Source organism: Mobula birostris, chromosome 9 (genome assembly GCF_030028105.1).
Source record: "Mobula birostris isolate sMobBir1 chromosome 9, sMobBir1.hap1, whole genome shotgun sequence".
Taxonomy (NCBI): Eukaryota; Metazoa; Chordata; class Chondrichthyes; order Myliobatiformes; family Myliobatidae; genus Mobula; species Mobula birostris.
Window position 1 is genome coordinate 57,013,566 of NC_092378.1, and position 16,828 is coordinate 57,030,393.

The window sequence follows — 16,828 nt, forward strand, 5'->3', positions numbered from 1 at the left end:
TATGTTGCTCCCATATACTCCAGCTAGCACTGCACCACTGATTATTTAAGAAGGGATATAAGGAAAATCCTGGTAACTATAGGCCAGTGAGTCTCACGTCAGGGGTAAGGAAACTATTGGAGAATATTCCCAGGGATAGGATACATGAGCATTTGGGAAACCATGGCCTATTTATGGACAGTCAGCATGTGGCTCCATATAGTGAGCATTCAAATATAACACATTCAGGCCTGTAATAAGGACCCTTCTTTCAATTTAGTCTCCATGTTGCCTGCAGTTAAATTCTTATCTTTTTCTGAACTTTTTGTCTTATTCTTTATTCTGGAGACTTCAGGAACCTCTCCTGCACACCACTTTCCTTTTACTTCATCCATACTTTTCCAAGTTGTTGAACCACCCGTATTATTTAGTGTAAATCCCTATCCACAGCTCTTAGATGGCTGAGCAATGCTGATGGGACTTGGTTCTAACAAGTGTGAGAGATACGTTTTGAGAGGACTAATAACACAGGCCAACTAAGAATTTGCTTCCTGAATGCTTTTGAATGTGTCTTATGGATATTGGGCTCCTGATCATGAAAATCATCATGAAATTTCCCTATAACGCATCATTTTTTTGAAATTGTTTATATTTGTTATTTCACTTCATAATGCAAGTCAATTAAAATGCTGCCCACAACGTAAGCTCAAAAGTTTTCTATCTTGTTCAGGCATGCCTGGGCATGCTTAGGCAGGGTGGATGCTGCATGGCAGGTCAGGTTTTAGAAAGGCTATAAAAGCATCATGCACACACCATTCTATGCACTGACTTACATGTATATCTGTTTGCGATCATGTAGATGCGCATGCTCTATATGCATAACATTGTGTGTACTAATTGTGATAAAGTAATTGTATTTTCAGAAATATTTGTGGTAACAAAATATTTTTCCATTGTTGCATCAGCCACAATGTTTGTGGCAAATATACACTTAAATTTAAAAGACAGAGCATGACTCCTCTTATTTCAAAAGCCGATAAGCTCTACCTTGGGCGTAAAGTTGATGACCAAGCCAAAGCCTTGGCTCCTCACATTTGTTGTTGAACATACACTGTCGATCCTAGAGCTTGAGTCAGAGGTACTCAGAAGTCAATGCCATTCACTGTCCTGATGATATGGCAAGAGCAGAAGGATAATATATGCAGACTACTTCTACTCTCTAATCAATGTGTCAGGTTTCTCTGCTAAAAACAAGACATCTATTGAATACCCCAATCTTTCTTCAGCCTTGAGACCGCTGACAAATGATGATAGTCTCCTAGTACTGAAGCCACCAGAGACACGGAGTCCAGAGGAGGCAGATGAAGCTGCCATGATGCCCCAGTCAAGAATGGAAAACAACACTGATGCTGATACAGATTTTTAATCCTTTATGTCGAGTGAGCCTTGTCTCTAACTCAATCTGAGTTAACTGACCTGGTCAAAAACTTGGCTTTGTCAAAGGCAAAAGCAGAATTACTGCATTCAAGACTGCAAGGATGGAGTCTGCTGTCACCAGGCACAAAAAATTCCGTGAAGGGTTTTGATATTTGAGACAGATGTTTCTCGGAATAACTGATTCCAAGATTAAGGAAGACATTTTGTTGGTCCACAAATCAATCAGGTCATCAATGACAGGCAATTCAAAGAACTTCTAGTGGAACTGGAGAAAACTATATGGAAGGCATGTAGTCTGAAGGCACAGGTATTGTTGGAAATTTTCTTGGCAACTACAGAGCACCAAACTACATGCTGCTGATTGACAACATGCTTCAAGCATACAAAACCAAGAAGTCAACATGTCACTAAAGATTCATTATCTGCATTCTCATTAAGACTTCTTCCCTGCAGATCACGGCACTGTCAGTGATGACCATAGTGAGAGTTTTCACCAGGACATTGCGGTCATGGAGGAACGGTATCAGGGCAACTGGATTCCATCAATGCTGCCTGATTATTGTTGGACACTTAAGCGAGAAGCCTCAGACACTGAGTACAAATGAAAATCATTAACAAAACATCTTTAGCTTAGTTGAACTATTGCAAAACATCAGCACTGTTATGCAATTAAAAGCATTATATTCAATAAAAGTTAATTTCTTGTTTCTCCACATTCCTATGTGATACAAGTAGCCTGAAATTATGTTTGTGTTCAGCTTCAAGCGGTCTGCCATAAACAAAAATAATTCTGAGGAAGCAAAAATTTCAAAAAAATTTGTCGTCCGCTGTAATAAGTGTAGCATTAATGGTCAGACCCAGCTGAGGAACAAAGAAACTCTAGTGAACACATCCATCAATCCTGAAATGAACCACACTTAAGGTGGTTGAGAAGTTTTACTAAATCAATTACCTTCATTGACTAAGGATAAAATATCTGAGCCAGGAGCGTCAGTGCAACTGTATGTTGTTATTTAGGTCACAAATAGAGCAGTGTGGGCAATTCTGGTTGCCCTTTTAGAGGAACAATAAAATTACACTTGGCCAGATTCACCAGGATACTCAGAGGTGACCGTTTGAGATATACAGAATGTCTACAGGCATCAATAAAGTAAATCGTGTGGAATGTTTCCCCTTAGCAAAAGTGTCTCTGACTAGAAAGCATGTGTTTAATGTTGGTGTAAAAGTTTTAGAGGGGTTTTAGGGAAAACTGTTTCCACTGATGGAAATCGGCATAAGCCCCAGCCTGATGGGCCACAAGGCTCATGACAGACTTTAATCTTTCCACTGACAACGTGGGTGGAATCTGAAAGCACTGCCTGAGGTGATGGTGCAAGCAGGTACCTTTAGTCTTTGCATGACCACTTGAAATAGTAAGACATAAAAGGCAATGGTATGAATACTGGGAAACTGGATTCACATCAGAATCCAGGATCAACTTTATTCACCATATGCATTTGCATGTATTCTGAATTTGCTGTGGTGCATTCGTCTGGGCGCGACATGTAACTAAAACAAATTTCAAAAATTATAAAGAATACAGTGCTGTATAAGATAAAGTTAGAGGTTAAAGTATGGATATAGAGTAAAATATGCATAAATACAGAAATACCAGAATGTAATTACAGTGCAAATAGCATTATAATAACTAGTTTACAGAGGATAATAGATAGAGGGGTTGTGGAGCTAATGAGAATGGTTGATCAGATTAACTGCCTGGGGGAAGAAACTTCTAAAATTGTGTAAATTTTTTGTTTTAGTAACCCTATGGCACTTTCTAGAAGATGGCTTTTGGAAGGGAGCGTGGCTACGTATTTGACAACTGTCAGGGACACTTTAGGGCAAATGGCATATCTTCAATCTGTGCTTCCATGAATATGATTCAATAAATATAGACTATGTTCTGGTTTTCTGTTCTGTTATAGCTATATCATTGAATAAACTTGTGAACATTCAGAAAATCAAAATTTGGTCAACAATCTGTACCGAGGTAATAGATTACAGCTGGCTCAAGTTAATCTCAAATTGATGAGAGTTGAAGCCAACCTGCTTTGGGTTCACTTGATAGATCTGTAAGACTTTTGAGATCCCATGGTGATGTCTCACCAAGTGGAAGGATATCCTTCAGATGATGCATCGGCCTCAAACAGTCACTGTATTTCAAATCACTTTTCTGCAACCTGTATATATAGTGTAATTAGGTCCTTTAAAGAGGACTAAGCCACTAGGGAGCAATCTCACAATCTCAAAAGGATGTTTTTAAATAATTGTAAAGCTAAAGTGTATGATTTAGTTATCTGGACTTCAGTTCACAGCCAGGCTAAAGAAACCTATAACACCAGCTGTCCACAAAACATCTCAACCTGTTACCCATAATGAGGATCAGTGAACAGGCCTGTACTCACTGCAGCCATGCCACCAACCACACAGCCAGCTTTTGTATAGACAAAAGAGATTCTGCCAATGCTGGAAATCTTGAGCAACACACAAACGTTGCTGGGGAAAGTCAGCAGGTCAGACAGAGTCTATTCAGTTGATATTCTGAATCTCTACCCTTCATCAAGACTGGGAAGGATGGGAGCAGAAGCTGGCCTAAGAAGTTGAGGGAGAAGGGGGAGAAGTGCAAGCTGGCAGATGATAGGTGAGACCATGCGAGGGGGAAGTTGAGTGTGTGGGGGAGGGGTAATGATATAAGAAACTGGGTGGTGATAGGTGGAAGAGGTAATAGTTGAGGAAGAAGGAATCTTATAGAAGAGGATACAGCACTGCGGAAGAAAGAAGGAAGGGATCCAGAATGGGGAATGGAAAAAGTGAGAAGGAGAAGGGGGAAGTGTTTACCAGAAGCTAGAGAAATTGATGATCATGCCATGAGGTTGGAGTACACCCAGATGGAATATGAGGTGCTGCTCGCCCAACCTGAATTTGGACTCACTGTAGCAGTAGAGGAAACCATGGACCAACTGACAGATATAGGAATGGAAGCTGAATTGAAGTGGAAGTTGGTTGAATCAGACTTTTCTATGATAACACAGTTGATGCACATGGGCTTCTTCCAAGAATCTTTCATAGTTTACCTAGTCTGAAACATAAAATACTTCTGTCTTTTTCTGCAAAGTTCAAATTTATATCAAGGTTTACAGGAAATAGCTATCTTAACAGCTTGGCTAAAGTTGTCCTTGTTTCAGGTTAGAAGGATGAGGTCCAAGCTTTTTAGAATGATAAATGTTGCTAAGGTATTCACGGAAACAAATGATTCCCTCTAAAGAGGGAATTCCAAGCCAAGGGTTGTAACCTTACAACTGCAGATACACTATTTGGCAGCAAAATTAGAGAATACTTCTACCCATGAGAGGTTGTAGATACTTGGAAATATCTGACCAAATCCCATGGCATTAAGTAGATAGAAATCTTCAGCACCAAGATTGATGAGTTTCTATTAGACAAAAAAGACAGAAGGGATAAAGCTTAAGTTACAATAAATCCATTTTCTAAAAGAAAAGTAGAGGCTCGAGGAGTTGGATAGTCAGTCCCTGGCCGAGCATGAAAAAAATATCTGCAATAACATAATTCTCCTACTATCATTCTGAAATAAAAAGTATCATATTGAAACACTCAGCAGGTCAGGTGCCATGGTGGGGAGAGCAACAAAGTGAATATTTCAGGTCAGACACTGTTGTTAAGAATCATTTCTGCACTAGAAAAAAAACAGAACATAGTCTGTGTGACCAGAGCCAGAGCCAACTTTACTATCACTTACATATGTCATGAAATTTGATGTTTTGCAGCAGCAGTATAATGCAGAACATAAAAATTACTGTAGGTTACTAATGAAATAAAAAGTGCAAATGGAACTAATGAGGTAGTGTTCATGGGTTCATTTACCTCTCAGAGCACCTGTTCCCTGTCACCATACAGAGACACAAGAGATTGTGTAGATGCTGCAAATCTTAAACAACACGCACAAAAGGCTAGAGGAACTCAGCAGGTAAGGCAGCATCTATGGAGGGAAATAAATGGTCCACATTTTTGGCAAAAACCCTTCATTAGGACTGACCATTAGGTTTCAGCCCAAAATGTTAACTGTTTATGTCCCTTTATAGAAGCTGAGTTCCTCCAGCATTTTGTGCGTGTGTGTGGTGCAGCTGTCACTATAATTCATTGTCCCACTCCCATGCTGACTTATCTAGCTCTAGCTTCCTGCATTGTTTCAATGAGACCCCAATATAAGATTGAAGTACAGCTCCTCGTCCTCCATCTGGACTTACTGCAACCTTTAGGGCTCAATATTGAATTCAACAATTTCAGCTAATTCACTTTCTCTGTCTGTATCAGAACTGGCTAATTCTGCAGAAGATTATCCCTCTGTAATTCTCAACAGCGTGGAGAAATAGAGGGATCTTGTAGTCCAAGTCCATAGATCCCTCAAAGTTGCTGCACAATTAGATAGGGTGATTAAGAAGGCATATGTGTGTTGACTCACATTAATCGGGGGATTGAGCGCGAGCCACAAGGTAATGTTGCGGCTCTATAAAACGCTTGTTAGAAGATACTTGGGTATTGTGCTCGGTTTTGGGTATCACTTTATATGATTAGAGATAGTGCAGAGGAGATTTACCAGGACGCTGTCTGAATTAGAGAGAATGTCTTATGACAAGTATCTGATAGCTCATGGGCCTGTGCTCAATGACGCTTAGAAGGATTGTGGGGGGGCGGGGGGAATCTAAATGAAATCTACGGAATATTGAAAGGCCTAGATAGAGTGGACATGGAGAGGATGTTTCCTATGGTGGGAGAGTATAGGATGAGTAAAATAAAAGTATAAAAGAATAAAAGAAAAAATAAAAGAATAAAAGGATGTGACTAGGGCAAATGGCAAGGGAAGCCAGGTTATTGGATATATTTAAAGTGGAGGTTGATATGTTCTTGATTAGTAGGGGTGCCAAAGCTTACAGAGAATGATGTACTCTTATGAATGTACTTGGACAGCATATTGAGTTCAACAAGTTAGCACATAAATGGAAGGACAGGGTAGAAAGGGCTCATACAAGTAACTAAGGAATCTATTCCTGCAGAAAATTCTCCCCAGTCCCTGCACCAAGGAGGAAGCAGGACTGATGTCAAGTTATCAATCTATCATAACTTCATACAGCACATGATAATAGGTTAAGCATAAGCTATAAACACGAGAAGTTCTGTGGATGCTGGAAATCCAAAGCAGTGCACACAAAATGCTGGAGCAACTCAGCAGCTTAGGCAGCATCTATGGAAATTAATGAACAATTGTCCTCTCGAGCTGAGACTTTTCTTCAGGACCATAAAAGAAGGAGGAAAATGGGGGAGGGGTGAAGCCAGGTGGGTAGGAAAGATAAAGAGCAGGAGATAAGATCATTAGACCATAAGATATAGGAGCAGAATTAGGCCATTTGGCCCATTGAGTCTGCTCCGCCATTTCATCATGGCTGATCCAATTATCCTCTCAGCCCTTATCTCCTGCCTTCCCCCTTATCCCTTCATGACCTGACTAATCAAGGTTCTATCAACTTCTTCCTTAAATACACATAAAGATAAGCCATTCAATATTAGAATAATTTTCATGAACCCCCTTTGAGCTCTATCCAGTTTCAGCACATTTTTTCTAAGGGGCCCAAACCTGCTTACAATACTGCATATGAGGCCTCACAAGTGCTTTATGAAGTTTCAGCATTACATCCTCGGATTTCCTTTTGAAATGAATGCTAACATTGCATTTGCCTTCTTCACCAAAGACTCAACCTGAAAATTTACCTTTAGTGAATCCTGCACAAGGACTGCCACCCCATTTGCACCCCAGCTTTTTGTATTTTCTCTCCATTTAAAAAATATTTAAGCTTTCTATTTCTTCTACCAAACCGCATGACCATACACTTCCCGAGATGGTATTCCATCTGCCAGTTATTTGCCCATTCTCCTAATCTGTCTAAGTCTTTCTGTAGCCTCTCTGTTTCCTCAAAACTACCTGCCCCCAACCTACCTTCATATCATCTGCAACCTTTGCAACAACACCATCAATTCCATCATCCAAATCATTGACATAAAACTTAAAAAGAATTGATCCCAACACAGACCCCTGTAGAACACCACTTGCCACTGGCAGCCAGCCAGAAAAGGCTCCATTTATTCCCACCCTTTGCCTCCTGCCAATCAGCCACTGCTTTATCCATGCTAGCGTCTTTCCTGTAATACCATGGGCTCATAGCTCGTTAAGCAGCCTCATGTGTGGTACCCTGTCAAAGACCTGCTGAAAATCCACGTACACAACATCAACTGATTCTCCTTTGTCTGTTTTGCTTGTTATTTCTTCAAAGAATTCCAACAGATTTGTCAGGCAAGAATTTACCTTGAGGAAACAATGCTGACTACAGTCTATCTTATCATGTGCCTCCATCCAACTTCTTCCTAACCGCTGAAGTCAGAGTAACTGGCCTATAATTTCTTTTCTTCTGCCTCTCTCCTTTCTTGATGAGCGGCATGACATTTTCAATTTCCCCGTCTTCCAGTACCATTCCAGAATCTAGAGATTCTTGAAAGATCATTACTAATACCTCCACGATCTCTTCAGCCACCTCTTTCAGAACTCTGTGATGGACACCATCTGGTCCAGGTGACTTACCTACCTTTAGACCTTTCAGTTTCCCAACAGCCTTCTCACTATGTATGGTAATTTCACACACTTCATTTTCTGTGAAACCTGGAATTTCTACCATACCTCTAGTGTCTTCTACAGTGAAGACTGATACAAAATACTTATTCAGTTCATCCACTATATCGTTATCTCCCATTACTACCTCTCTAACATCATCTTCTAGCAGTCTGATATCCACTCTCACTTCTTTTTTACACTTTATGTATCTGAAGACACTTTTAGTATCCTCTTTAATATTATTGGCCAGCTTCCTTTTGTATTCCATCTTTACTTTTTTAATGACTTTTTAGATCCCTTCAGTTGGTTTTTAAACCTTCCCAACCCTATTACTTCCCACTAATTTTCACCTATTATATGCTCTTTCTTTGGCTTTTATGTTGGCTGAAGGAATCTGATTGGAGAGGAGAATGTACCATAGAGAGAGAGGGAGGAGAAAAATTACCTGAAGGAAAAGTCTATATTCATTCCATCAGGTTGAAAGCTACCCAGACCCAACATAAGGTGTGGCTCCTCCACCGTGAGCGCCGCATCATCGTGGCACAAGAAGAGGCCATGAACGATATGTCAAAACAGGAATGGGAATTGGAATTAAAATGTTTGGCCATCTGGATTTCCACTTTTGGCGGATGAAGTGGAGGTGCTGGACAAAGCAGAGGTGCTCGACGAAGTGGTCCCCTAATTTAAAACAGGTCTCACCAATGTAGAAGGGGCCCCACCAGGAGCACCGGACACAATAGACAACCCTAGCAGATTCACAGGGACCTGTTGCCTGGCCTGCTCGCGCCCAGAATGGAGGTGAATGGCAGGTGTGGCACTTTGACCACTGGCAGGGAGAAGTGCTGGGAGGGAGATAAAAGGGAAGAGATGAATGGCTAAGGTATTGAAGGAAGGAGCGATCTCTGCGGAAAGCGAGGTGGGGTCGGGGTAGAGGTAAAGATATGTTTGGTGGTTGGATTCCTTTGGAGATGGTGGAGGTTCGGAGAATGACGTGTTGGATGCGGAGGCTCATGGGATAGTAGGTAAGGGCGAGGAACTCTATGGCTGTTCAGGCGGTGCGAAGATGGGGTGAACACGGATATTCGGGAGCAGCATCAATGGTGGAGGAAGCGGAACGCCGTTTCTACAGGAGAGGGGAGGGATGGGGTGTTCAAGGAAGTTGGGGTGGCAGGAAGATGGAAGCTCCGAGGACCCAGGAGGTGACAGTGGAACCTGAGAGATCCGGTGTTGGTGAGTGGTGGATGGGAGCCCAGAGGCCTATCCTCTGCGATGAAGGTCAAGGCCTGGAGGTGCATAAACTATGTTCTTTGATGTGCTTGTAATCTTCCGCCCTCTAATATGCTTGCGTTTGTGATGCACATCCGCTGTCAAGTAATTCAGGTCTGGCTATAGACACTCTTTGTTATGTTCCTCTATAAAATGGAAGTCAGTCCTGTCCCAAATGCGCCTGGTTGATGAAGATCACGTTGTACACAGCCACACTCGTGGAAAAAGCTCCTTCCACTCACCAAGTATTTGCTCAAAATACAATTTTCGGATGAAAATCATCAGTGTGATGAGAAATTCTACCCGCACTTAGAGAATACCATTGGATCGATTCTTTAAATTAGCCAAAGCCACGAGACGGAAGTCTCCTGGTCAGGGGCACTGACAGATGCGGCTCAGCTCCTTGGCCAGCACTTCCATGCCCCATGTTTTGAGATGCAGCACAGCAGCGGTAGAGTTTCAAACCGTGTAACACGTTTAATTTAGAACAGGCAAAGCGACATCTGAGAAGGCTGAGAATATCACTGCTATAATTACTGTGTGAATTGCCGTGAAAATTCGATTTTTGGCTCGCATAATCAGGAGAAACAGGGCTGCGAAAGAGGGGGACAACAGTCTTGAGACGTTCGCTTTAGTTGACTCTGACCTCTTTCCGAATTGCAGGAGGTTGACATCTGTACCAGTCGATTCCCGCCCTCCACCGTTTCCCTGGAACTATCGCTGCCTCAGAGTTCGCGGCGTCAGATTGTCCCGATACACTTCACCTCAGTAGTTCACTTTGCTTCCCTGGACCGCAGTGACGAGTGTTCCGGCGCTCTCCCCTCAGCTGATAACTTCTATTCAACCTAAGTTTCCTGTCTACGTGACCAACCCACCAACCCTTCGTTTTAAAGGCAGCGGGCACGGGTCAAAGACAGTCATCCAGCAACCGACACCTCATCTCGTTTTGTGACAGACTCCCTCAGCGGCAATCCCCGGGGTGACATTTCCCCTCGCGCCTTCTCTCCACAACGCTCACTCTCACTTCAACCTGCTAAACTGCCAACCTGAGGATGTCATCGGATGATCTGCTCTCCCTCCCGACCCCAACCGGGAATATACTCACAAGGCCAGTGCAGACGCTGACGACGGCAGTGTGCTCAGTCTGAGAGTTGACGTGCCCTGCATAGAAACAGTGCTTCAGGTCCGAGTGCGGCTCCCCGTGCTCGGCGCTGCCCAGGTGACTGACGCGGAAGGTTGGTGCGATAAAGCCGGAGTCGGCGCTAAGGTTCAGGTGGTAGAGGTGTCCGAAAGCGCTGATCTGGTAGTGAGCCCGGGCTGTCCACAGCTCCAGCCCAGAGCTCCGTTTTTTCCTCCTGAAGTGAAGCGCGTGAGGAAAGACCTCTCCGAAATCGTTCACCCGCGTCGGTGTAATTATTTCATAAGATCTTAGCTGCTTTATGAAGTTCTCTGCAGCGATAAGGAAAGTTTGGTTACCCTGCGAGTCCCGCAATGTCACGGGTTATTTCTGTCATACAAAGTCAGAACTGTTCACTTCTATAGTTCTATAGTTTAACAATATTGTGTTGTATAGTATTATAGTTCTATAGCTATATATGATTTACTACATAATACATATATCGCATATAGAAAACTATCTGAACACACAAGCAAACTACAATTTTGCACATATAAACTTGTTCTAAACAATGATGAGTAAGGAGTGCATAGACGTATCCAGATGAATAAACCTATTTCTCAGACGTCCACACACAGTAACCTCTCTAATATATACTTTTATATATTAGAGAGGTTACTGTGTGTAGACGTCTGAGACGTCTCTCTCAAATTCACATCTATTCCAGGCATCTACATGCGCATAATCTGCACCCGCAAAGTTTCAACGTGCCAGCACTGTACCTTGTTTTGGATGTAAACGCAATCCCCGACATGAAGTTAGAAATACAAACAGTTGACACAGGAGCCCTTCCACCCAGATCACCGAGTGCATGGTTCCCCCTGAGTGAAGCAGCCGAGTTTTTCCCTCCTAGGCGTAGCAGGCATTCAAATCGTCACCAGCTCCTCTGGTATAACACAAAACACCCTCGGCTCAGGCTTGCCAGCAGCAGAGGGAGAAGCTGAAGAGGTTGGGGGGAGAGGCTGCGGGTTACGTAAATGCTCTGTGCAGTAACATCCAGAGGCAGAGAAAAATCTGCACAAATACCCCGAGCGCCCATTGCCGCCTGAGCTCATCTCAGCAAGTGCCGGCTGGGGCAGGCGCTCGCCATTCCCAGTCATTCGAACCCAGGCTGAAGGCGGCGGCGGCAGACAGACCCGGCAGGGGACGGTGCGAGCTCCGCTCCATTGATCCTTTCGGCCATCCGACATCAAACGGACGGAACACGCCTCTTGCCTCGCGACCTAACCAATCCGTCTGTCTGTCGGGAGAGGCAGGCGCTGCTCTGGCTTCCAACAGTACTTTAACCCCTTTCGAGCTGCAAGGGGGTCCGATCCGCTCTGCATTGGGAGACACCGCAACGACAGTCCCTTTACCACCCCCAAAGCATCGCGACGCGGCCACTGAACGGGCGCGAACTCCCTTTACACTGGATTTAGTGTCATCACATTTAGTTCAGTTCCCCGATCAGCTTCCTTGGTGAGTTTGTCACTTTGTCCGTGTTCCGGAGTCAAAGGCAGCGCATCATCCCGTTACCCTTTCTCCGGGGACCCTTAGTGGCTCTTTCCCCTCGCTGGGCGACGGCCCCACCGGTCGAAAGTTTCAAAAACGTGCATTCCAATCGCGCCTGCTTCGGAACATCCCGGGAAGCTGGTCTTTGCAATAATGTAGAAAATACAGCAGACAATTGGTTCGGAACAGCTGCCCAAAGTCCACAGGTCGGCGACTTCTGCAGAAGAAAATATGCAGTCCAATGCACCTGAAACTGAACCAACCCCACCCCAACTGTAATGACCTTGGAAGCCGTGCGTTCAAAAGCATGGATTTTATGAAATCTTCTGGTGGATGGGGAAGTTTTAGTTACACCACGAGATCCCAAAATATCATGGGTTATTTTCCACATCCAATGTCCCAATCATCATTACTATCGTTTCACAATATTGTGACTACCCAGTGTATCTAATGCGCTTGTACTGGAACATTTATTCTTGGAATGACCATAAGACACGGAAGCAGAATTAGGCTATTCGGCCCATCGAGCCTGCTCCACCATTCTATCGTGGCTATTTATTATCCCTCTCAATCCCATTCCTCCTTCCTTCACCCCATAACCTTTGACACCCCTACTAATCAAAAACCTATCAAGCCCTGCTTTCAACATACCCAATATACTCATCAGTCCTCTGTGGCAATAAATCCTACAGATTTACTGCCCTCTGGCTAAAGAAATTCATCCTCATTTCTGTTCTAAAGGGACATCCTTTTTATTCTGAGGCCTTGCTTTCTGCTCCTAGACTTTCCCCACTATAGGAAACAGTCTCTCTACTTCCAGTCTACCTTCATCAAAGTAAAGAGATCTGACAATACATAGGGTAAATGCAAGCTGCCTTTTCCGCTGAGGTTGGGTCGGACTATAACTAGTGGCCATAGGTTACGGATGAAAGATGAAAAGTTTAATGGGGAACATAAGAGGATATTTCTTCACTCAAAGGATCATGATAGTGTGGAACAAGCTGCCAGCTCAAGTGGTGCATACAAGCTCAATTTCAGCACTTGGGAGAAGTTTGGATAGGTACACAGTTGGCCAGGTATAGAGGACTATAGTCCACGTGCAGGTTGATGGGGGCTGGCAGGTTAAATTGTTGCCATGGACTAAATGGCCTGAAGGGCCTGTTTCTGTACTGTATGTTTCTATTACTTGTATGACTGGGAGAAAGCTGGAATGCAGACTGTTGAACTGGAGAAGGCAGGCTTGGCTTTCCTGTCACATTTCTGGGCCTTTCCACGTTGGTCTTAAGGTTTATGGCTGGAGACTGCACTGACATTCATGTTGAAAGTGCCTCAGTGATTGGCTGAGCTAGCCCCCTTTCTGGCTGGAGAGGAAAGAGCTCTAGAAGACGGATTTGTTCATATAAACTTCCAGGAGAGTTGGGACTGCCATGCATAAGTTTGTGATTTCAATCTGAATTTTTGTTTTCTATTTGTTCTTTAAGATCAAATGTAGAGAGAAAATGCACAGTTAATGGCAGGACCCTTAACAGTGTCAATGTACAAAGGGATCTTGGGATCCAAGTCCATAGCTCCATGAAAGTAGTTGCAAAGGTTGATAGGGTAGTAAGGAAGGTATTAAGGAGTGTGTGCCTTTATTTGTAGTAGCACTGAGTTCAAGAGTTAGGGCTTTAGCTTTCAGTTTCATAAAACTCTGGTTATGTTAAATCTGGTGTATTACATTCAGTTCTGGTCTTCCTATTACACAAAGGATGTGGAGGCTTTGGAGAGGGTACAGAAGAAGCTTACCAGGCTGATGCCTGGATTAGATGGCATGTGCTATAAAGCAAGGTTGGACAAACTTGGGCTGTTTTCTCTGGAACAGCGGAGGCTGAGGGGTGATCTGACAGAAACTTATAAGATTACACAAGATAGAATAGACAGTCTGTATCTTTTTTTCCCCAGCATCAAAATATCTAATACTAGAGGGTGTGCAATTATGGTGAGGGCATAAACCTCAAAGGAGATATGCAGGGCAAGATTTTTTTTACACAGAATAGTGGGTACCTGATATACACCACCAGGAGTGGCGGTGGAGGCAGGTACAATAGAAGCATTTAAGAAGCACTTAGATAGACACGATATGGACTATGTGCAGTCATAAGGGGTTAGTTGAATTAGGTGCCACTAGCTTAAATAGCATGGAACAGATATCACGGGCTGAAGGGTATGTCCCTGTACTGCTCCATTCTATGATATATGATCTACTGTTTTTACTGGATTGTGATCTGAAAGAGAATTTGATCTACAGACAAAATGGTCTCATTGTCTTCAAACAGCTGCACTATATCGAGGATATGGAAGATACATTCTAACTTCAAGTTCTCAATTTTTCATAATGTTGTAACTAAATTCTGATCACTTTTTCTCTTAGTGAATATCACTTCAGAATCTTGAAATAATCAGACATTGCAGATTATTTAGTGTGATGTATCATGGCTCAATTACTCATCAAACTTCAAGAGACTTATTGATAAAGCGTTGATGGTGCTCTGTGCTGTAACGTGGTTTTCTATCTTCAGAAAATGAGCTGAATTCAATCAACTGTTTGGACCACAGCACAACTTTCGCAGAGTTTGTTTTAATTGTATCAATGAAGTCTGTCTTAGAATTGAATTAGATATAAATGCCAACAACTAACAGTGAGTGCAGATATTCAGCATCCAAGTATACAAGTTATCCTGCAAAATAATAATACCATTGTCTATCCATTGGGCTTCAAACCTCCCTAGCAAATAGTGAACTTAGAGGCCAAGACCACAAAACACATCTAGTAGTTGAATTCACCAATTTGGATCCAAAAACTAGGCTGTAGATGAGATAATCCAGGAATATCTCATTATATCCACAAGGATGACAACTACTTACAAACAAATTGCCAACTAGTGACTGCCAGAAGTAATTTACTGGTGTTGAAATCAGCAGGAAAGAAATGGGGTCAATAGCAGAGTTTTAAATGTAAAGACAGACAGATTCCGGGTAAGCAAGGGGTGAAAGACAGCCATGGGTTAGTGAAAGTTGAAGTCATAATCATATCAGTTTATTTCACATTCATCCTTGAACCTCAAGCTTTCTTAGTTTTTTTATAAACAGGTATATAATTAATTTTTATTTTCATATGATTCTGTATTCTTTACAATTGTTGAATATTATTATTTTTCGTTGCCTGCTGCACTATGACCAACACACCACAGCAAATCCTTAATGCGTGTAAATGTATAGGACAAATAAGGGTGATCTTTGATCATTGATCCTTAAATGACAGAGCAGGTTTGAGATACAATATGCTCTTTAGAATATGGTTTTGCGGATCAACTGCTGAGTAGGACTTCATTTTGATAGAATCATAGACATCTACAGAACATTACATGCCTTTTGGCCCACAATGCTGTGCCGACCATGTAACCTGCTCTAGAAACTGCCGAGATTTACCTTACCACATGCCCTCCATTTTTCTAAGCTCCATGCACCTATCTGCAAGTTTCTTAAAAGACCCTATTGAATCCATCTCTACCACTGTTGCTGGCAGTGCATTCCACGCACTCACCACTCTCTGTGAGAAAAACTTACCCCTGACATCCCCCTTGTACCTACTTCCAGGCACTCTATTTTTCTCCCAAATGTAGAAGGCAGATTGAGGAACATAGTTGTTCCTTAGGATCAGGAGTTTGCTAGTTCTGACATGGGCTAAATGAATTATTCAGGTGAATGGAATGATGGGTGCTCATAGTAATTCACCTGAGTATGCCTGAGATCATCAAACTGTATGCGACCAGCTGGGATTAAAGACCGACAGATGGACACCAGCATTTTATTCACCAGTGTGAAGAACAGGACCTTCATTCACCAAATACAGACTAAAGATCAACTCTAGTATCTACATTATTCACCATATACATTTATGTGCATTAGGAATTTGCTGTGGTGTGTTGGTCAGGGTGTGACATGCAATAAAAACAATGTTCAATAATTATAAAGTATAATGAATGATATAAAAATAATTTTAGTTTTTAAAGTATGGATACAGAATAAAATATACATAAAAATATAAATACCAACATATATTTACAATGTAAACAGCATTATAAAAATGGTTTAGGTGTCTACAATGCAATGATGGGGTAATAGGTACAGGGCAGTAGGGGAGTCTGTAGTTGATCAAATTAACTGCCTCAAGGAAGAATCTTCTAAGGTGGCGTGAAGTTTTAGTTTTAATAGACCAAGAGCACTTTCCAGAAGGGAGCATTTGGAAAGGCAGTTTTCAAGGTGGGGAGTGTCCATAATGATTTTACCCTCCCCACCGCTTCTTCGTGGGCACATATAAGTTCTGCAGTGATGGTAGACTGCATCCAATTATTTTTTCTCTTGACAAAGAGAAAACAGTAACACAAATGAGACAAGTAAGTACAGATTTGGTTAGATATTCAAATATCATCACTTGAGCACTTGATGTAGACAGCAGCGACAAAGGAAGTAATTTCACTTTGCTCACACACAGCACAGCCATTGTCTTGACTAAGCAGGTCAGTGAGGTATTTAAGGAACTTAAGTACCTACTTAAAGGAAAACAAACTACAGCAAGATCAGAAAAAGAATGAGGTTTATTAACACTGACAAATGTTGAGAATTTTTGCATTTTGCAACCGTTGTGCAAGGTAAGACACAAAAAATACTATAAGTTACAATTCAAGGAGGTAGCATCCATCATTAAGGACCCCAACTAT

General features: G+C 42.3%; 1 protein-coding gene across 2 annotated transcripts in view; it reads right to left on the bottom strand.

Moving 5' to 3' along the window:
• Positions 1-11,621, bottom strand: part of LOC140202786 (A disintegrin and metalloproteinase with thrombospondin motifs 20-like) — a 618,104-nt gene extending 606,483 nt beyond the window's left edge. For both annotated transcript variants that reach the window (XM_072268124.1, XM_072268123.1), the window contains exons 1-2: positions 11,300-11,621; positions 10,506-10,849 (exon numbers count right to left, since the gene is read on the bottom strand). In XM_072268124.1, coding sequence (XP_072124225.1) covers positions 10,506-10,849; positions 11,300-11,390 — 435 coding nt within the window. In that variant the 5' untranslated portion in view covers positions 11,391-11,621. The remainder of the gene's footprint in view (positions 1-10,505; positions 10,850-11,299) is intronic.
• Between the last annotated feature and the right edge of the window lie 5,207 nt (positions 11,622-16,828).